Genomic DNA, 21,979 nt, shown 5'->3' on the forward strand with positions numbered 1-21,979 from the left:
TAAATAGGAAAGGTCACTGGGAATCAATGGGAAAGGAAAATAAACTTGTGGAAGAAACAGCCTTTTTCTGAATGTGATTTCTGCCACATTTTGTTCTTAAACACAGTATATATGCTACTTGATTTTCTTGGATACTTTATTGACCAAGCAGAAGTAGAGGTCAACTCCTTAGGGTTAGTTGCATCTATCCCTCTGTATAATCTCACCCTTTGTATCCCAAATGGGAATCACTGAGATCAAGTCCTAAATGATCTGTCATCAAATGAACACAAATTCACTTAAAGCCATGTTTTAAATATATAAAATTAATCATTTTGATTACTGCTAATGAGAAGAAATTAACAAAACTTCATTTAGGCTGTTAAGATTGAAGAGAACTTCATTTCATTTAAAAAATAAAGATACATTTAGGCCAAGCTGTTTCTTAATTACATACATTACAGCATAAAGACTGGTGATACCGTTCTTCTCTCATCAAATCCTCAGGGTAGCTAGTAAATCTCCAAATCAGCAACCTCTTGTTGGTTTTGACTGTCTATCCCTATAAATGTAGACGTGCTGCTGGGAAAATCTGCATCCAAGTCTGGATGCTGCCAGTGATTTGCTGTGTGGCCTTGGGCAGATCTTTGAGGCACTGAGCTTCAGTTCCCTCTCCTTTTCTAAAGATTAACCTAGTACGCAGCAAACTTTATAAGATGCCAAACGCTCTAGCAACGTAAGGTACGATGTGGAAGGCATCAACAGCAAGGCAGGATGTGCGGTGATGGCAGGACTACTCGTCCTGGACCACAGCGACAACGACTGCTGTCACTACTACGATACAACCCCATCCACTCTCAATGAAACTGAGGCAACAGTTCACAAATGTGTCTTGCTTTTTCCCAGTCCTATCCCTTTGCTCCTATCACCTCCCCTTCTTAAAGCTCTAACTCTATCCACTGGAAGTAAGATGTCAGCTTTATCTATTACTTTTCCTTTTTATTTACCCAATTTCTCATTTTTTTTGTACAATAAACAGGTATCACTTAAACTAGAAATACTTAAAGAAACAAAACTCCTACTCATTCTCTACAGCCCAGCTCCATTTTTCACCTTTTCTATGAAGCTGTTTTTCTCTCACCCTGCCCAATCCAGAAGCACTCTCTCTCTGCTCTAAAATTCTCAGCAGCACTACCCAGCATCCATTTACAGACTTACACCATTATTTTTATACATGTTTTATTCCCCCAGAATAAATTACAAGCTTTCCAAAAGGAAGAAACATTTATTATCCTTCCCTCTCTCTCCTATGCACAAAGGTAGCTTTTGAGCACTTGAGAAGTACAATCACATGTGGTGCAAATGCCTTCCTTAACTGTCTACCTCACTTCTCTAGGCTTTGATTCTCAAAGATTTACTCATTGTATCATATTGGGAATACCATTTAACCTTTCTAAAGCTCAATTCCTTTTAACAAAAATAATAATACCTGCTTTCTGTTTCATAGTTATTGCGATAGCAAAAAACAAAAAAATCATCTACTATATGTAGAAAGCTATTAACAAAATGTAAGTCTGATTAAAAATTAATTTCAGGGGGTGCCTGGGTGGTTCAGTCAGCTTAAGCGTCTGCCTTAAGCCCAGGGTCCTGGGATCGAGTTCCACATCAGGCTCCTTGCTCAGTGGGGAGCCTGCTTCTCCCTCTGACCCTTCCCCCTCTTGTGCTCTCTCTCTCTCTCTCTCAAATAAATATCTTAAAAAAAAAAAGTCACTATGACTTTTTAAAAATATGGAAAAAAATCCTTATAACACAGATTAAAACTGAATTAGATTTTTAAAGTTACCAGCATTAGGGCTGCCAATCTACCTACCTAAGCTAGTTATTTACAGAGTCTAATAACCAACTAGATTACCTTTCTTCAAGAACACAATAAATGTAGATACAATTTTCTATAAATGCTGACTTACATAAAAATTATCTAACTTCAACGTTGAGAACGTTGAGAACATATCTGTTTTTGGTTCTCAAAGTCTTCTTTAAATGAATAAATAAAAGTTAGCATCATATAGGGGCGCCTGGCTGGCTCAGTCGGCTAAGCATCTGCCTTCAGCTCAGGTCATGATCCGGGGATCCTGGGATCCTGGGATCAAGCCCCAGGATGAGCTGCTTCTCCCTCTCTCTGCCCACCCTGCTCCCCAACTCGTGCTCTCTACCTCTCTCAAATAAATAAAATCTTAAAAAAAAAAAAGTTACCACCATACATTAGATTACAAGTCAAACATCCATTCAGGGACTAAATTTATTTGCAGCGAATTTAAACATAAATGTTAGTATTTATATATTTCTCAACCTAAAAGCATATATAGAGAACAAAATGCTCACTGCAAAATCTGAAGTGCTTTTTAATAATACTAGTCACATCATTTGTTTTATCTTCTAGCCATTCATACCATGTGCTAAGAACTGTTTTTCTGGACCATTTGAGAAATCTATTGTGACTATATTTTTAATAAATAGATTTTTCTTAAAATGTCAACTAAAAAAAATGCTTAATGACTTTATTTTTTTTAAGAAGTCATATTTCATATTTTTATGCTACTGCTGCCATCTAGTGAAAACTTTGAGAACTTAATCATTCTGGAAATTTTTTAGTATCATACTGTTGACATATATATGAGGAACAAGGATATTATAGATTACGTTCTTACAAATACTTTTTTTTTTTTAAAGATTTTATTTTTATTTGAGACAGAGAGAGAGAGATAGAGTACAAGCAGAGGAGAGGCAGGCAGAGGGAGAAGCAGGCTTCCCGCGGAGCAGGGAGCCCGGTGCGGGGCTCCATCCCAGGACCCTGGGATCATGACCTGAGCCAAAGGCAGACGCTTAACAACTGAGCCACCCAGGCGTCCCTTACAAATACATTTTTAAAAATTTTGTGTTCATTAGATTATATTTCTACATAATAATTCATCAATTTAATCATGAAGCCACTTATTTGATCAGCAAGATAATTATAAGCATTTAATTTAAAAATTCCTTTATTGAAAAAAGAAAACATCTGGAAACATCAAGCTGGTTGTCATCAAGTTATAACTGTAAATAGAAGCAGATTCAGGGATACCCTCAAAGAGTCTATATTTGGAGTTTTCAAGTACTTACCAAGAACACTGCTCACTGCTTAGTTAAAGCAGTAATACATGCTGACTAAAAATCCACATGGCTAGAACTATACCAACTATACTACCTGGAGAATTCCATAAAGACAGAGAGGACAGATAAAAACCTATTAAGCAAGCTTACCTGGGAAAAGATGTTTGCTGTTGGAGCAACTCTACTGTCCACAATACTATATAATATTGCTAATAATCTGTCCAGTGGAAATGGTTTTGGTCCGAGAAGATGATTGCTTGTCTGTAACAAAAAGAACACAGATTTTCTTCTTATAGCAGAACTCACTTTCTGTACCACAAATTCCCAGTAACAATATACGTGTACCTCAAAGATCCTAACAATTCTAACTTTTAGTCTCTACGTTAAAACCTTAGCTGATATAATGACTTATCTTTCAACATTTTTAAGATTTTCTGACTTAGCATAAACAGGTATTAAATAAACAGCTCACAAGTTATCCATTTCTAGTCCTGAACATCACACCAATTTTGTTGTTATAACCAGATGGTAAGTGAGTTAAGCCAGGTCATTTGTCATAATAGTCCATAACCAAAACCAGGGTCCAGGTCCTAACTCCTTGACTAGAACCTACTCCTTATTTCTCACTAGTCATTCCTTTTTGTGCCATCACCAGGAAAATACATTTGTTCAACATTAATAGTTCTAAAAAGATCAGTTATAGTAAATACTAGCTTAGAAAACTAATAAAAGACTTGATAATTTGTGAATAAGCTGTCAGCCTGAAACAAAACGTAAAATTTAAAAATGGAAAGATCATAAAATGTACGTATTTGTGTACAAAACCATAAGGTACAATTTCTTGTCATCAGAAAACTGAAGTGCTCAAGGTCCACTCTAAGATAATTTTAGTAGCGCTCTTAGAATGTAAGTACTCTGTATTAGTGATGCCAAATAAATGGAAATCTGTATTTACATGCATTAGAAAAACTATTTCTTTAAAGAATGACTGTAAAGAAAAATACCTAAATGCCTACACAGAATTACAAAATGAAGTATATGTTTACCTCAGCTATTTATATCTAAAAAATAGTTTAGAAATCATTTTCCAGGTCTTAAATTTTATATCCTTTCTCATTAAATACTTCAAACATTTAGAAAAGTACAGAGGCTGATATAATGAATAATAATGTGCCCAGCACCCAATTTTATCAAGCCCTAACAGTATGTGATATGTGCAAAGAAAGAAAACTGTAGATCAATTACAGATAAACTGAAGCTCCCTTACACCTCTCTCACATCCCATTTTCTCCCTAAATGGAACCACTCTCCAGAATTTGCTGTTGTTACCACTTCCATGACGATTTTTATACTGCTACTACAGATATATTCATAAACAATATACAGCATTGTCTGCAAGATCTAATCTCATATAAATGATATTATTTTGGACATACCACTCTACCAAGTTGCTTTTTTCCTTCAATATGTTTTTTGAGGTTTATCCATATGGATACATGCACTTCTAAGTCCCATTTTTAAGCAACCCTACAGAACTCCATTTTATGACAAATCACTATCTACTTCTAAAAATTCATCACTATAACTCATCACAAATAACCCTGTGATGGACCATCCTGTACATTTCCCCTTGCGCACATGTGTGAGTTTCTCTAAGTGGGACTGAGAAACTAAAGCAGAAAGCAGAGGGCAGACACAATGCTGTATGATCACCAACACTTCTGCCTGGGGCCCAGGGAAGACTACATTTGTCAGTATCTCCTGCCCTTAGATGACTGGGGGGTGAATGCGATATCACCTACTTCCAAGCCTGGCCTTTCAAACCTTTAATCTTCTTTTAATCCTTTAATCTTCTTACCCTTTGGTGGCCACTTTAGCAATCACCATGTTTTACTTGGCATCACTACAAATAGGGCCACCCAACCCGTACTCCACTGTGTCACAAGCAACATATAGACCTTTGTTATGCTAATCCACTGAGGTTCGGGGTCTGTTTCTCGCTACAGCACAGCCCAGCCTCTCGCGACCATACGAAGTACATCCACACACTAACTTTATTATCACCAACCCACAGAATACACAGGCTCTTACTCTTCTACATTCTCACCAATAAAATCATCAGACTTTTTTTTTTCAGTTTTGCCAATCCAAGAACATGAAATAACAGCTGTTGTTTAAAGTTTCAATTCTCAAAAAAAATAAAAATAAAGATTAATTTCTGTCATTAGTGAATGAGGCTGATAATCATGTCAGGTTTGTTAGACATTCAGGTTCCTTTTTGTATCATTTACCCACTTATTGATTGGATTTTTGCCTTTCTCTTACTGGTTTATGTAAGTCTTAAAAAAAATTCTAGATACTAATCATTTGCCGGTTGTGTGAGTTTAAGAACAGTGGTTAACATCGGGGCTCCTGGGTGGCATAGCCAGTTTAGCATCTGACTTGTGGTTTTGGCTCAGGTCATGATGTGAGGGTCATGAGATCCAGTCCCATGTTGGCTCCGCGCTCAGAGCAAAGTCTGCTTGAGATTGTCTCTCTCCCTCTCCCTCTACCACAGAAGTACTGTGAATTCTGCCCCCACATCAGTGTTAAGCCCTAGTTTCTAGTTGAAATTCTCAGGGAAGACTTTTGTCCTCCCTTCACAAAGAGTCAGAGTTTGGCAGGGAAATCTCCTTACCAAATCCGTTTGCTTGGAAAGGAAGAATTTTCACTTTTTAAATTTTCTGGTTAGAAAACACATATCCAATTTAAAATTAAAGTGTTCTAGTGGCACATGAGACATATGATATTTCCCTTCCTCACTGAACTGGTTTTGTGTGCTATACATGCAAACTGGCTCCCCTCCTAGAGGGGAAGGCAAAGTCTGAGAAATGCCTACTAAATCCACTATAGAACTCATTACAGAGAATGAAGGCCTGTAAAAATAGATCAAAAAAGGAAATCAAATCAAATTTTTGAGGAGTTAAATGTCATCAAATTTGGTGTCAAGTTACACCAAGAAAAACAGAAACAGAAACTTAGAGTTATGAATATTTATACTAGAAAAACTAAAACTAGAAACAATTCAGAGAAGAGGGGAATGAGACTATGGGCGAGGACAGGGGGAAAACAGTCGCTTTTCTACATAAACTGATGGGCAAATAATCTGGTATCACACACAGGCATTAGTTGAATTAAAAAATAAAATCTTAAAAAATCAGTGTCAGCTGAGGACAGAGAAAAAGAATTATACAATTGAAGATATACAGTATTTTCAAAACAACTGTTACAATAATTATTCATGTGGTTTGCTTTTTAATGTGTAATGGCTTGATTAGATTAAGAGCCTCATGAAGGCAGAGACAATGGCTATTCTGTTCTCCGCTCTATCCATAGCATCCAGCAGAGTGCCTGGCATAAAATAAGCATTCAATCAAGATTTCAGGAAGAGAGGGAAGAAAAATATAAACTAGGGACGCAGGGAGCTTTCAGTTAAGCTCAGATTTTACAGTGACATGAACCAAAGACAAAAGAGGCTACTATAAAGGTCAAATCAATAAGAATCCCATCAAGAGAACTACAGTTCCTTTACAACTAGAGATATTTTCATGAGGTCTTTGCTCATATGGTTCTCTCTGTCAAGACTGTCCTTCTTGGGGCTTGTGAAAATCCACTCATTCCACAGGGGTGGTCTCAAGTGCCAGGATGTCACAGTCCTCACTGACCTTCATACAGCACTCATATATCTCCCACCTCAAAATCCTTAAATGGGTTTTCTCTGTCTAAAGAACAGGCCTAAAATTCTTAGCCTTATGTTCATTCTTCAATTTTCTTTATTCTACCTATTCATTTGTAAACACCCGCAAATACCACCAAGTGCTGAGACACAGAGGTGAATAGATGGGCTTCCTTCCCTTAAGGAACTGGTGAGTGATAAAATTCCTCCATAACCTGGCCTCACATGACTTTTCTCTGAAACTCACTTCACACTTCAGCCAATTACATTTCATTACTTCTTTTTTTTGCCCTACATTTTCTCACCTCTGCTCTTGGCCCTAATCATTACCTCAAGTGAAATAGCCCTTCTCCCATCTTTGCACATCCAGTTCCCACCATTCCTTTTTTTTTTTTTTTTTTTTTATTTTGAGAGAGAAAGCAGGGGGGGAAAGAGGGAACAAGGGGGGGGGGGGGGGGGGGGGGGGGGAAGAGAGGGAGAAGCAGACTCTCTGCTGAGCAGGGAGCCTGACATGGGGCTTGATCTTAGGACCCTGAGATCATGACCTGAGCCAAAGGCAGACACTTAACCAACTGAGCCATCCAGGCGCCCCAGTCCCCATCATTCTTGAGTGCCCATTCATATGCAAGCCACACAGATCCTTCTCTGACCACCCCAGCTGTAAGTACTCCCTCCTAACAATCCTTTATTACCCAAAGCAACTACACACATAAGAAAGAAGGTTCAAAATCAACAATCTGCCAACGGGTGGAAAGCCTAATCAGAGACGTCTCAGTGAAGAGGCCATACGAGAAAAAAATTTTCCATTCCAAGCAAATGGATCTGGTAAGGAAATTTCCCTGCCAAACTCTGACTCTGTGAAGGGAGGACAAAAGTCTTCCCTGAGAATTTCAACTAGAAACTGGGGCTTAAAGCTGATGTGGGGGCAGAATTCACAGTACCTCTGTGGTCTGAAAACCCCCACGGCTAAGAACCGAATTTCAAATGATTACAGGTTACTGGTGTTCTTAAGTGCCTGCACAGAAGTAAATGTAAAACCTTTCTAAAGGAACACACCTCAGGCCTCAAAAATTCCAAGATGAAGTTCAGCCAACAATTAAAAATAATAAAATGTTCAGGAGCAAGGCATTATGCACATGAACCAGCAAAAACAGAAAATGGAGAATTCGTAGATCAACAAGGACTTCTAATACTAGAATATACAAGAGAATATAAAATATTTCTATGTTAAAGAAAAATAGGACTAAAAAAATATAAAAGTAATCAAACTTGAAATAAACCAATGAAACATCTAAAAATTACAATGACATTACTGGAATTATAAAATGATTTAACCAGAAGAGACAAAGCCGGAGAGAAAGTTAGAACACAAACTGAAGAGATCACCCAGAATACAGCACACAGAGACCAAAGGTAATAAAGAACAAGAACGACTTAAGAGACGAAGAGGACAGAGTGGGAAGGTCTGACATATCTAATCAGTGTCTCAGGAAGACATGTTAGAAGCTAATATTTGAAAAGTTAATTCATCAGAACTGAATAAAGGCATCATTATTCAAATTCAGGAAACAAAACGAATCCCAATTAAAAAATTCAATCCCAGATCCACCATAGTGAAACAGTAAAAACACTAAAGGAAAACAAGAAGAGAACTTATAAGCAGCTAGAGAAAAACACAGATATCAACAAAGGAATAACAGACTAACAGCGAATTTTTTAGTAGCAATAAAGCCAGAGACAGCAAAACAATGTCTTCAAAGTCGTGAGAAAATACTATCATTTTAGAAGGGCATACTGAGAAAAACTGCGTTTAAGAATAGGACTGAGAAACAAGACTCACAGCTTCTGTGGTGCAAAGTTTACAGGTAGAACTTCTCTTATCTTTTACCAAGAGAGGCTTCGGTGGTTTTGATGTACAAAGCAGAACGTGTCTGAGCAGTCCACACGCTCCTTCCCCCAATTTCAACGTGGCCCCACACCCTGCCTTCAAATGTGCTCAGGGCCTCTGATTTCTAAGCTGCTCCAGATTCCTCAGGTCAAATCTGCTTGCTTTTGGGCTTAGGTGCCTGCCTTCTCGGCCTATTTAGTAATCTGCACATCTACCTACAAAGCAGTTCCAAGTTGTGCGCGTCTCTCATCCACTTAGTCCCTATGTGTTCACCTTTCTTGTTTCTTCAGGGTCATTTTTGTGTGAGCTTCAAAGGGGAAAAAAGGAAAACCAGCTGTGTTTAGTTAAAAATTCCAGGGTAATCTTTTTCATCGATGAATTCACTAAAAGAACTTGTCAACTCACTTTTATCTCTAATACCAGCTCACTTGAATGTGTCTTCGTCACCGCATTCAACATAACAAAATACAACATTATAATGGTACCTTACCATAACTTCTTACATCCAAATGACTAATAAAAGCATGCATTTATCCACTTTCTACAGTACCTTGAATTCATGAGTTTTTCCCAAGAAAGAAATTAAAAGGTAAATACCTTTTCATGTTTCTTTAGAAAGTTAGTTTTCTTGATTTTCCCATGATGCTGCAATTAAGGAAAGTAATTGTTAAGATGGAAAAAAAACGTAATACTCCACAAAAACAGAAAACCTAATTTAAAACAATGGCATATATAATACTAATTTACGTATCTTAGGCTTTCTTATTTTATTTACTACCACCTAAAATATCAACATATTTTAGGCTGCTTTGACTTAGATTTCAATCATATACAAGATTACTTCTGTATGTAAAGAAAAAGGTGTTAAAACAAAATGGCGATACTTCCTAAGAGATGAAATTATTGTACTGACTTAGTACAGCATATTTGTTTTTTTTTTTTTTAAAGATTTTGTTTATTCACCTGTCAGAGAGGGAAAGAGGAAGAGAGACAGAGAGAGAGCGCACAAGCAGGGCGAGCGGCAGGCAGAGGGAGAAGCAGGCTCCCCGCTGAGCAAGGAGCCCGATGTGGAACTCGATCCCAGGACCCTGGGATCATGACCTGAGCCGAGGGCAGATGCTCAACCAACTGAGCCACCCAGGCATCTCCAGCTTATTTGTTTCTATAAAAACAAAACTTCCAAAGATAAATGGGTTTTTATTCATCCCTTAAGGCAGGCTGTCAATTCGCATAAGAAACACTGACTGACACCATTTGGTTAAGCACTTGGAATTTAATAGTGGAGAAAAAACAGATGTGGTCCTTGTCTTCATGAAACAAAGAGACTAGTGGGAGAGATAAGCAAAACAACAAATAAAAAATTACAAATATATTCAATAATGAATCAAATTGCATTTTTTTCCCCAAAAGAAAACAACTCCAAAATGGGATTTCTCCAACTAATGTACATGCAGAAGAGGCTTCCGAATGTTCTAGATAACGCTGTATGGAGTGCATGGCACCACTGTAGGAGCTCTAGAACAATAAAGGAGTTACCACACTTAAAATTATTCCCATCTCTCACACTTTAAAGAAAACCTTATTTATGTATTTTTTAAATCTAGAACTATTACCTAAAGTATACCTGAACTCTCCTGTGAAGCTATCTACTTTCCCCAATCAGGCTGTGACCTTAATTTAAAGTTTTTGAAGACTAAGTCCTAAATATACATTTAGCAATCTCTTATTCTCATCTCTGCCCCTGAGAAACTTACAGGTGTTGAGAAATTTCAAAACATTCCTGGAATCTTCAAAAACAAAGTAAGAAGAAATAATTATTACCTTAAGGAAGAACCTCTTGTCAGTTCTTGCTGGATTGTATGAAGCGAGGTATGCAGCAATTAGAATAAACTTAGAGTAATATGGAAGCTCCACATGAGTATATGCTGAGAGACCTACATAACAAAAATCTTTTATGAAGGCATTTGACAGGCTACCATTAGATTTTAAGTATCTCTTATCTTTTCTCACTGATCTTCTGACTTCCATATGGTGTACTGTGGTAAAAATGACCTACTCCGTAAGCTTAAATTATAATAATGGGCAATGCCAGTGAACATTACTATTAATCATCTGCTTGCTCTTTCTATTATTTTCGCTTAGCTCCTCCTATTCTGAAGTCTAAATCCTACCCTTCCTGCCCTTCAAAGCCACACTTTCCATTAAACTTCCCTGCTGCTCTCCTATCATACCAAAATAGAAAATCTATCCCTACTATGAATTCCTACTTTGTGGATTTCACTTATGCCCCTGTAACTTTATACCTTGTATTAACAGTTGTACATAAATTATATTTCTTACCAAGCTATAATATTTGCTGAAGGAAACACATCTGGGTTTTTGTTTTTGTATCCCTACGGTACCCCACACAAAGGAAATAACTAAATGCATGGATAAATAAAACAAAGGAGCCGGTCAAATAGCATCGATTTTTACAGGAAAGAAAGGAATCTGATATTTACTGAATATCTAGCACAGACACTGTGCTAGGTGCCGCCTTATTACTGAGGCATCTCCAAATCTTTGCAGTAACTTAAAGTTACACATTCTTTTCATTTTAGCTGAGGACACTGAGTTGGGCTCAGGGTGATACAGTTAGGGAATAGTGCAGACCAATTACTGCAGATTTTCTAATGCCAGCATCTATTTCTTGCCATTGGAACACCACAACTGAAAATCACTTGTACAGCATCTAGGGCATTTAGAAACCAAAACAGACAAAAGAGAATTGCAACACCACTTAATTTTACACCATTTCCTCTAACCACTAGCCGGTGATCTACTTTTTAAAATAAGAATATTTTAGATACTTGCTCAATTTTTTTAAGTAAAGTTGTTCTATTGGGATAAATCCAAAGTCATAGTTTCTTCAAATAAAACAAAAGCACAAAGTTTTTTAAACATAACCAACAGAAACGCATCCCCCAAACTGAGTTAACATTAAACTCAAGAAATACATATATACTGAGATAAAATTGTGTCATACAACTGAACAAAAGCATTTAAAGAAATTAAACTGCTTGATTTTTACATGACATAATCCAACATTTAGAAAATAGAAAACTGGTATTTGAATTATCTCCCCTCATAAATTGGAGCTTCACTTAAGAGAAAGTCATTACTTAAAATATCATAGTAGTTTGTAAATTATTTTTCATAACACTATTTACTGACTGATGCTATCTTTAGTATTAACTTCAGTATCTCAATTATTAGTAATCAAAGAAATGTCTCTCGTAATTGTTTTGATACTTCCTTTGATACCTTTAAGTTGTGCTGGATCTGTGTCATCTTTCTGTAGCTTTTCCCACTGTGAACTGAAAGAAAATAGAACAGCAATAATGGTTTGAAAATATATGAAATCAATATACTGTACTCAGAGTCCTAGAAAAAGTAATTTTTTGGTTTAAGAAAATAACCAATTTCCTTATAAATAAGACAATATAAATGCAATGTACATGTTTGTGCCTCAATGAAATCATTTAGTATTAGAATATAAACTTACATATCAATATCCAGATGTTAACTTTTATATCTCTTTTCCTGATAATTTTAAAGCTATCAAAAAGTACCAATAAATAAATAATATCACCTATTCTTCAGTAAAACTCCCAATGCTCCAGTTAGCATATTAGATGCAACTGTTATACACCATTTCTAACTCCTTAACAATCTCTTTTTTTAAATTTTATTTATTTATCTGAGAGAGAGCACAAGCGGAGGAGAGGGGCAGAGGGAGAGAAGCAGGCTCCCCGCTAAGCAGGGCACCCGATGTGGGGCTTGATCCCAGGACCCTGGGATCATGACCGGAGCCAAAGGCAGACGCCCAACCGACTGAGCCACCCAGGCTCCCCTGCATAACAATTTCTTTAAATAAGTGCCATTACATCAGAAAATTGAGGCCCATAGGTTAAGTTGCCCAAGGACACCCGGCCAGTCAGTAACAGAGCTAAGACCTGAATCCTTATAGAATGCCTGCAAAATTCATGGCATTTCCACTGCCCCCTCTGATTTTACTTGCAATTAAAACTATTAAACACCCCAAATATTATTAAGAATATGAAGTCATGATATGACAAATCAAATTCATTAGGAAACACATTATAGTGTAGGAAAAAGACTACCCTGAGAGACAGAAGTTTTAGCTGTATGACCTTGAATAAATCAATAACCTTCTCACCAAAAAATAAGGCAGTTAGATGCAATGATCTTTAAGAACCCTCTCAAACTCTTTAACTCAGCTCTTAAAATACTAATTTAAAAATAAATGCCAGACCAGAACTAAATATCCCAAATCAAACTGTATGTATTTTTTCAAATCTGCAAGCATAGCTGAAAATTATGGAAATATAGACACACCTCATTTTATCATGCTTCACTTCACTGTGCTTTGCAGATAGTGCATTTTTTACAGATTGAAGGTTTGTGGCAACCCTGGATCAAGCAAGTCTATCAGTGCCATTTTTCTTACAGCAATTGCTCACTTCATCTCTTTTTGTCACATTTTGATAATTCTCATATTAATTTCAAATTTTTTCCATTTTTATTACTTCTTATGGTGATCTGTGACCAGTGATCTTTGGTATTACTATTCTAATTGTTTTGGGGGTCACAAACTGCACCCACAGAAGATGGCAAACATAACTGCTCCACTGCCTGGCTAGTCCCCCATCTCTCCCTCTCCTTGGGCCCTCCTAGTCCCTGAAACACAACAATATTGCCAATTAATGGCACAACACAACACAACTGCTTTTTAAGGGCCTTAAGATTTTTGGAATGGTCATTGAGCATTGGCTTCAACTTGAAGTCACCAGCTACATTAGCCCCTTACAAGAGAGTCAGCTCTGTAGCTATGAAAGTCCCATTTCATGGGGTTTAAAGAAAGAAGCCGTCTCTCTAACATAAAAGTGCAGGGTGAAGCAGAAGGTGCTGACGTAGAAGCTGCAGCAAGTCACTTCAGGCACAACACAACAATCAGGCCAATTAATAACCCTACAACGGCCTCTGAGTGTTCAAGTGAAAGGAAGAGTCACATGTCTCTCACTTTAAATCACCCGCTAGAAATGATTAAGCCTAGTGAGGAAGTCCTTTTCAAAAGCTGAGATAGACCAAAAGCTAGGCCTCTTGCACCAACCAGTTAGCCAAGTTTAAGTACAAAGAAAAAGTTCTTAAAGGAAACTGAAAGTGCTACTCGAGTGCACACACACAAAATAAGAAAGCGAAACAGCCTTATTGCTGATATGGAGAACATTTCATGGATATGGACACGATATGGACAGAAGATCAAACCAGCCACAGCACTCCCTTAAGCCAAAACCTAATCCAGAGCAAGGCCCTAACTCTCTTCAATTCTATGAAGGTTTAGATGGGTGAAGAAGCTATAGAAAAAAGGTTTGAAGCTAGCATTTTCATGGGGTTTAAAAGAAGAAGCCGTCTTCTCTAACAAAAGTGCAGGGTGAAACAGAAGGTGCTGACGTAGAAGCTGCAGCAAGTTATTTCAGAAGATCTACCCAAGATCATGAATGAAGGTGGCTACACTACACAACAGGTTTTCAGTGTAGGTGAAACAACATTCTATTGGAAGAAGATGCCATCTGGGACTTTCATAGCTACAGAGCTGACTCTCTTGTAAGGGGCTAATGTAGCTGGTGACTTTAAGTTGAAGCCAATCCTCAAGGACCATTCCAAAAATCTTAAGGCCCTTAAAAGTGATGCTAAATCTACTCTGCCTCTGCTCTATCAATGGAACAACAAAGCCTGGATGACAGCACATGTGTACAACATGGTTTACTGAGTATTTTAAGCCCACTGTTGAGACCTACTGCTCAGAAAAGATTCCTTTCAACATACGACTGCTTACTGACAATGGACCTGGTCACCACCCAAGAGCCCTGATGATGAGATGGACAATGAGATTAATGTTGTTCTCATGCCTGCTAACACAGAGTTCCATTCTGCAGCCTCCTGATTAAGGAGTCATTTCAACTTTATAGTCTTACTATTGAAGAAATACCTTTCTCAAGGCTAAGGCTGCCATAGATAGTAATTCCTCCAATGGATCAGGGCAAAGTCAATTGAAAACCTTCTGGGAAGGATTCACCAGTCTAGACGCCATTAAGAAAATTCATGTTTCATGGGAAGAAGTCAAAATATCAGCATTAACAGAAGTCTGAAAGAAGCTGATTCCAACCCTCATGGATGACTTTGAGGGGTTTGAGACTTCACTGGAAGAAATAACTGCAGAAGGGGTGGAAGAGCAAGAGAACTAGAATTAGAAGTGGAGCCTGAAGATGTAACTGAATTGCTGCAATCTCATGACAGAACTTTAATAGATAAGGAACTGCTTCTGATGAACAATGGAAGTGGTTTCCTGAAATGGAATCTGGTTAAGATGCTAATGAAGATTTTTGAAATGACAACAAAGGATTTAGAATATTACATAAATTTAGTTGATAAGGTGGCAAGAGGATTTAAAAGTACTGACTCCAATTTTGAAAGTTCTACTGTGGGTAAAATGCTATCAAACAGCATTGCAAGCTACAAAGAAACCGTTCATGAAAAGAAGAGTCGGGGCGCCTGGGTGGCTTGGTCGGTTAAGCGTCTGCCTTTGGCTCAGGTCATGATCCCAGGGTCCTGGGATCGAGCCCCACATCGGGCTCCCTGCTTGGCGGGAAGCCTGCTTCTCCCTCTCCCACTCCCCCTGCTTGTGTTCCCTCTCTCGCTGTGTCTCTCTCTGTCAAATAAATAAATAAAATCTTAAAAAAAAAAAAAAAGAAAAGAAGAGTCAACAGATGCAGCAAATTTCACTGTTGTCTTAAGAAACTGCCACAGCCACCCTAACCCTCAGCAACCACCACCCTGATCAGTGAACAGGCATCAACATCAAGGCAAGACCCTCCACCAGCAAAAAAAAAAATTACAACTCACTGAAAGCTCAGATGATGGTTAGCATTTTTTAGCAATAATATATTTTTTATTAAGGTATATGTACACTGTGGGGTTTTTTTAAGATAATCTATTACACTCTTAATAGATGAGAGTATAGTGTAAACTAACTTATATATGCACTGGGAAGACAAAAAATTCATTTGACTCACTTTATTGCATTTGTTTTTTAATTGCAGTAGTCTGGAACAGAACCTGCAGTATCTCAAGGTATGCCTGTACAGCAATACGGGAAATTCCGACAGACTACTAGTAACCTATGTGGAGAGCAGACCTAGCACAACAAACTGACTCTCAAAACAGATCACTTCCTCCACCTTATAGCTCAATATTGCTTCAGAGATTATAAGGCATTTTCACATTCATTTCTTATAAATGCAAATAAAAATAAATTTTTATCATTTACATTGTTACAACCCAGACTTTGAGACAGTTCAAATTGATAAGAGTTTCTTATATAGCAATTACCCATTTAATGTTATTTAAACTTGCAAAGGACAACCAGGGGATAAAATGACCATTTTTAATGAGATGAGAGGAGACTAACATTTATGTCTCTTATGAACCCAGCTCTTAAGATATTCCATTTAATACTCATGAACTTATAAGACAGATAGCATCGTATCTTTTCTTTCTTCTTTTTTTTACAAATGACAAAACTGAAAGTCAGAAAAGTTAACCAACACAAAGCTTCTAAGTGATAGAACCAGTTTCAACTGAGACCTGACTAAAAAGTCTATCCATGTTCTAAATAAATGTTTATGAACTATCTATTTCCAGAGGTGACTCAAAGTCAGAGTAGTTGTATTAAGTGAGGTCTAATAGGCTAAAATTTTAAGATGAACCAGGGAGCAAGGCTGAAGTCTTTTTTATAATTGGTCCAAATGGTTTATAAAAGCTGTACAAGCAACATATATTCCTAACAACAGCTTGCTGAGTCAGAATCTAGCCGTCTATGACTTTATTCTTTTTCTTTATTCTGTTTATCCCAATTATTTAATCTCAATTTGGAACTATAAAATATGTGATTTTTTTTTAAATTTAGCAAATCTTATTTTACACGGGTGAAGGGTCAGGGATGGTGGGAAAAAAATAGGTAAGTCACACCTTGAAGCAATTTGAATGCTTTCAAATGGACCAGTAGATCTCACCAAACTTAGAATGCTATTTTCCTACTACCCTATTGGAAAGTCTCACTGGTCCTTTACCCCACATTACAAGAAAAAAGGGGACTTAAGGGCATTCTATGATTTGACTACAAAGGTAACCAAGTGGAACAAAAATGCAAAGTATCCTAACTGCCAAAAAATTTTTTTCAAAAAGACAAAGAAAATAACCACATAAGGAAATTAAATAAATTAACATGACAAAATTAATAAAGCCTATACAATTCATACCAATAAATACAAATAAATGTCATCCACCCATTAAAAGAAAGAGGTTTTCAAAATGTTTCAATAAGGCAAGAGGTCAGATTAGCAGTGCTTATTTCTGTGCTCTACACCTTTCTGTGAAAGAAACATATTATAGACTATACATATATGTGACTGAGTTAATAAGAATCTTGAGATGGGGAGATTATTCTGGAGTATCTGGGTAGGCCCAATGAAATCACAAGGATTCTTTTAAGAGGAAGACAGGAGGTCAGAGATAAGAGAAAATGATACATTACTGGCTTTGAAGACAGACCAAGGAACACAACAGGTCAAGGAATGCCAGGTAGCCTCTAAATAATGTGACAAGGAAAAGGAACAGATTCTCCCCAAACGCCTCCAGAACGAACACAGCCCTGTGCACTCATATTAGACTTCTGACATCAAGAAGTATAAGATAATACACATTGTTTTAAGATACTAATTTGTGGTAATTTGTTACAGATTAATAGACTAGGGCAGTCTCAGAATTGACCATTCTGGGTCAAATGAAAAGATGAACCCTATAATATGTGGAACCAGGGGCGCCTGGGTGGCTCAGTTGGTTAAGCGTCTGCCTTCAGCTCAGGTCATGATCCCAGGGTCCTGGGATCAAGCTCCATGTCGGGCTCCCTGCCTCAGTGGGGAGTCTGCTTCTCCCTCTCCCTCTCCCCCTCCTCCCCTCTGCTTGTGCTCTCTTTCTCTCTCTCTCCTTGTCTCTCTCAAATAAAATCTTCTAAAAAAAAAAAACGTGGAACCAGGTCTTTTTTTCCTTCTCGAAAATCTTGGATTACAGTTTTAGATCTTAATTCAAATCCAGTGTTTTCTTTCTTTAGGAAATCCAATTATACATACATTGAATCTTCTTTGCCTGTCACATTTGTTACATTCTATTTGATTATTTTTACCTCTTTATTTAGTTTTGTCCTTTTGGTTGTTTTCATTCCTCTCTTCAGTACCCTTTATTATTTTATTTTTTTTTTTTTAAAGATTTTATTTATTTATTTGACAGAGAGAGACACAGCGAGAGACGGAACACAAGCAGGGGAAGTGGGAGAGGGAGAAGCAGGCCCCCCGCGGAGCAGGGAGCCCGATGCGGGGCTCGATCCCAGGACCCTGGGATCATGACCTGAGCCGAAGGCAGACGCTTAACGACTGAGCCACCCAGGCGCCCCTTCAATACCCTTTATTATATTCTCAGTTGAATCTACTCTCCTTTGGATATCTTAAAATTTCATTTTCATCTGAGGAAATTACTTTTGCTTGAATTCCATTCCTGAGTTTGGTCAATTTTGTTTCACATCCTCCTATATTTTTTTTGTCTATTCTGAGTTGCTGAATTTCTGATTTAAGGTATTTTTTCATATTAGAAAATGCTTGTTTAAAATTTAAACTAGGTTGGTATGTGGTGTTATATCTTCCTCTGCTTTATTTGGGTGGGAAGGCAAAAATTCTTATCAGCTAAAATTTTTTTATTCACATTTTCTGTTTCTTCTTATAATACCTTTTTATGGATTTTCTATTTATTTTCTCTTCATTTTGAAATGCTCAGTGTTTGCCTGGATCAGCAAACAGATGATACTATGAATGCAGGGGTGAGGGTTTGGGATGGCTTAGTAGATTTCTTGGTTCTAAAATGCCTTCTTCTGGGGCACCTGGGTGGCTCAGTCGTTAAGCGTCTGCCTTCGGCTCAGGTCCTGATCCCAGGGTCCTGGGATGGAGCCCCACATCAGGCTCCCTGCTCAGCGGGAAGCTTGCTTCTCCCTCTCCCACTCTCCCCACCCCCCCGCTGCTTGTGCTTCCTCTCTCGCTGTCCCTCTCTCTGTCAAATAAATAAACTCTTTTTAAAAAAAATAAATGAATAAAAATAAAATGCCTTCTCCTGTAAGAATGAAGTGCAGTTTCTTTAAAACATAGTGCCATATTGAGGGGGAGGGATGGCTTATCTTTTGATTTTGTCATTCTTTTTTTGTTTGATTGGGGGTAGGGGGGCGCCACGGGTATCTTAATTTCTACCCCTTGCTTCTTTCTTGACTACCTACCCACCCTTCAAGGGATACCCAGCCCTTCCAAATCACCTGTCTTCCCTGGAAAACAATCCTTTCCCAAGACTGCCATGATAATTCTTGCCATACATACTCTTAAAACACTTCCTTTTGATTCTTTAGTAGCCAGTGCTCTAACCCTCCAGGTCCCACTTGTCCTCAGTGTTTTCCCACTCAGGGCCGGATTCTCATCCAGAGGCGATTTCATCCGTCTTTCACCACTACTGGTGAGCCCACCCCCTACTCCCTCTGTCCTCTCCTTGCAGTCACTGTTTAACGTCTTACTTCAGCATGAGCTCCAGAGCGGACTCCGCTGACTTAGGTTGTTTCACTAATTACACATAAGTTGAAGTTTGTAGTCAACTCCATAGCCTCCCAGTTATACTGCAGACAGGGGTTAGGAGTGATTTTATCTCCTCTCCTTCTTGATCTTGTGGAGAAAACTGGATTTACATGGCCATGACTATCCTATGAGAAACTCTAAGTACTTTCATTATTATGTAAAAATCATTTTAACAAGCATCCAAATTTTTCTACCTTTAAAAGAGTAGATCACAAGCTTTTCTATTCTGTGACTTCCAAAAATCCTCATCAAATGACATTTATTATTGAAAAGAGGAAGAGCAGTATCTTCGTAATGCTTCTATTTATTTAGAAACTATTAAATTTCTCCCTGAATTATAGTCTAATCAACTAATTAAATGAAAAGCAAAGTTAGTAAAGTAGTTACAGATTAAGGTATTTATGAGAGAAAAATGATAACACAACTGACCAGAAAGTGAGAAAAGCAGAGAGTGTTGCTGTTGTTTTTAAATTTCCTATATTGCTTCGTAACTGAGGCTTCACCTATCACCTACCTGTAAGGCACCGTATTACTCACAAGTCGTTTTCACACACATTCTTTAAAACTTGGAAAGACTGTGAGAGGAGGAAGCTGAGGCCCAGAGGTTTTTAGGTGACTTGGTAAGACCACAAGGCAGAAAATGGCTGAAATGGAATCAAAACCCTGTTCTTCCCACTAAACGCCACCATGTCTCCTTAGCAGTTTCACTACTATGAAATTCTAGTAACAGACAAATGCAGACTTATGACTTGATTTACACATTGCTTTAACAATCAAATTTTCATTATACCTATTCAAATATCTAAACACAAATATAAAAAACAAAGCTAAAGCTGATTTTCCTGTAGCTTTCCAGACTTAAAAAAATTAGCAACTGTAAAATATATGCCTTGCTTCAAACTGTGTAACATACTGGTTAAATTGGCTGTCCTTCCCAAAATAAGAAACGATTCAAAACTTGTGGGTTTTTTCCTAATGTGAAGAAGGTAAAGGAAAACATTTACACTTTAGTAGACAAAATATCCAAATTAAAGATAGAAATATTACACACACTGAACAGAAAATTACCTTGATATTTCCCTGAGATAAACAGTCTGCATGGCTCTCTTCAAATGAGGTTCAATATTTCTCCAGAGTTTGCGAGTATCACGTTCATTTGCTACCCCAAAAGGGAGAAAATTTCAAAAATTCAGATCTTACAGAAACTGTTTCAAAACAAATATTAATAAGTAAAATTACATAGTTACCTTCTCCTTTAACCACAGGTTCACAATATTTAGGAAAATTAAGTACTGCCTGTAAATAAAGGGAAAAAAAGAGAGAAAGCACTTATTCACCACAAATAGGAATTATTTTCCAAGTACAATTTTTATTAGAATGTAGGCAATTTTATTTCAATATAATTACTCAAGTAAAATATTATTATAGCTTATTATAATAATAAAACCACAAATATAAAAAATGATAGTAAAACAACATGCAAAATACTCCTGAATTGGCTAAGTCCTGCCTAATGTATTAGCTTTTAGATATAAAGTAATATAGCAAAGCATAATTTGTAATTTTAGTTTATAATTCTGTCACAAAGGACCATAAAACACACAATACCACTAGAATTACCTGTTACTTTCCAAGTTTTGAACACTCTCACAAATCAAACATCATCTCATTCAGTACAATTCAAAATTATGAGATTGGCAGCACCATCTGAGACTACTATAAATTCAAGTTCTTGGCACCATACACAATCAGAACCTCTAAGAATGAGATCCAGGAATCCATGTTTTAACAATCTCTCCAAGAATTCTATGTATTCCAAAGTCTGAGAAGCACTAACTAATCATAATTACTTAATAGTTTTCCATGAATAAACACAGGAATTTTACCGAGAGGTAGGTTCAAGCAAACTGATAAAAATATGTAGCTGCCATTTATTAATATTAACTTGATCACAAGTATTTCATACTGAAATGATTCCATAATGAAGCCTGGAGAAAGACAGATGTAAATGTTAACTATCCAACCTCAAATCCAGAAGATAAGAGAGAGCTAAGAACTAATCCTTGGAAGTTTTTCCTATTTTACTCCATAAAAAGCAACTGTTTAGGGCAGAAAAATCTTCCAAACTCTGTTTATATTAAGTGTAGACAGGCCAACTTTCTTAGTTTCAGGTTTTCAGATCTAAACACTGCTTAATAACAGTAATGTCACAATGTCAGCAGTAACCGGTAAACAACTTGGCTGTTTTTTTTTTCTTGGCCAAAACATTAAAATACATGTTTAATCATTTACAAATAGCAGTAAAAAGGTAATGAAGATAATTTTAGGAGACTATTTTCCCATTTTACTTTAGTAAATTAGTATTTTCCCCATGCCATTCCACAAGAACTTGCTGAGTATATAAAACTATACGATTATGAGTACCCTTAACTGTCCAAATACAATCTCTGTATTTAAGTAAAT

General features: G+C 37.2%; 1 protein-coding gene across 3 annotated transcripts in view; it reads right to left on the reverse strand.

Moving 5' to 3' along the window:
- Positions 1-21,979, reverse strand: part of ORC5 (origin recognition complex subunit 5) — an 88,533-nt gene that overhangs the window by 35,324 nt on the left and 31,230 nt on the right. The window contains exons 7-12 of one of the 3 annotated variants that reach the window (XM_032402326.1): positions 20,764-20,812; positions 20,585-20,675; positions 12,036-12,088; positions 10,554-10,666; positions 9,330-9,377; positions 3,280-3,390 (exon numbers count right to left, since the gene is read on the reverse strand). In XM_032402326.1, the coding sequence (XP_032258217.1) occupies positions 3,280-3,390; positions 9,330-9,377; positions 10,554-10,666; positions 12,036-12,088; positions 20,585-20,675; positions 20,764-20,812 (465 nt within the window). Of the gene's footprint in view, positions 1-3,279; positions 3,391-9,329; positions 9,378-9,927; positions 10,058-10,553; positions 10,667-12,035; positions 12,089-20,584; positions 20,676-20,763; positions 20,813-21,979 lie in introns of those variants that run through there. The other 2 variants (XM_032402328.1, XM_032402329.1) reach the window with 2 other exon arrangements.

The sequence above is a fragment of the Phoca vitulina genome, unplaced genomic scaffold (assembly GCF_004348235.1).
Source record: "Phoca vitulina isolate PV1807 unplaced genomic scaffold, GSC_HSeal_1.0 scaffold4, whole genome shotgun sequence".
Lineage (NCBI taxonomy): Eukaryota > Metazoa > Chordata > Mammalia > Carnivora > Phocidae > Phoca > Phoca vitulina.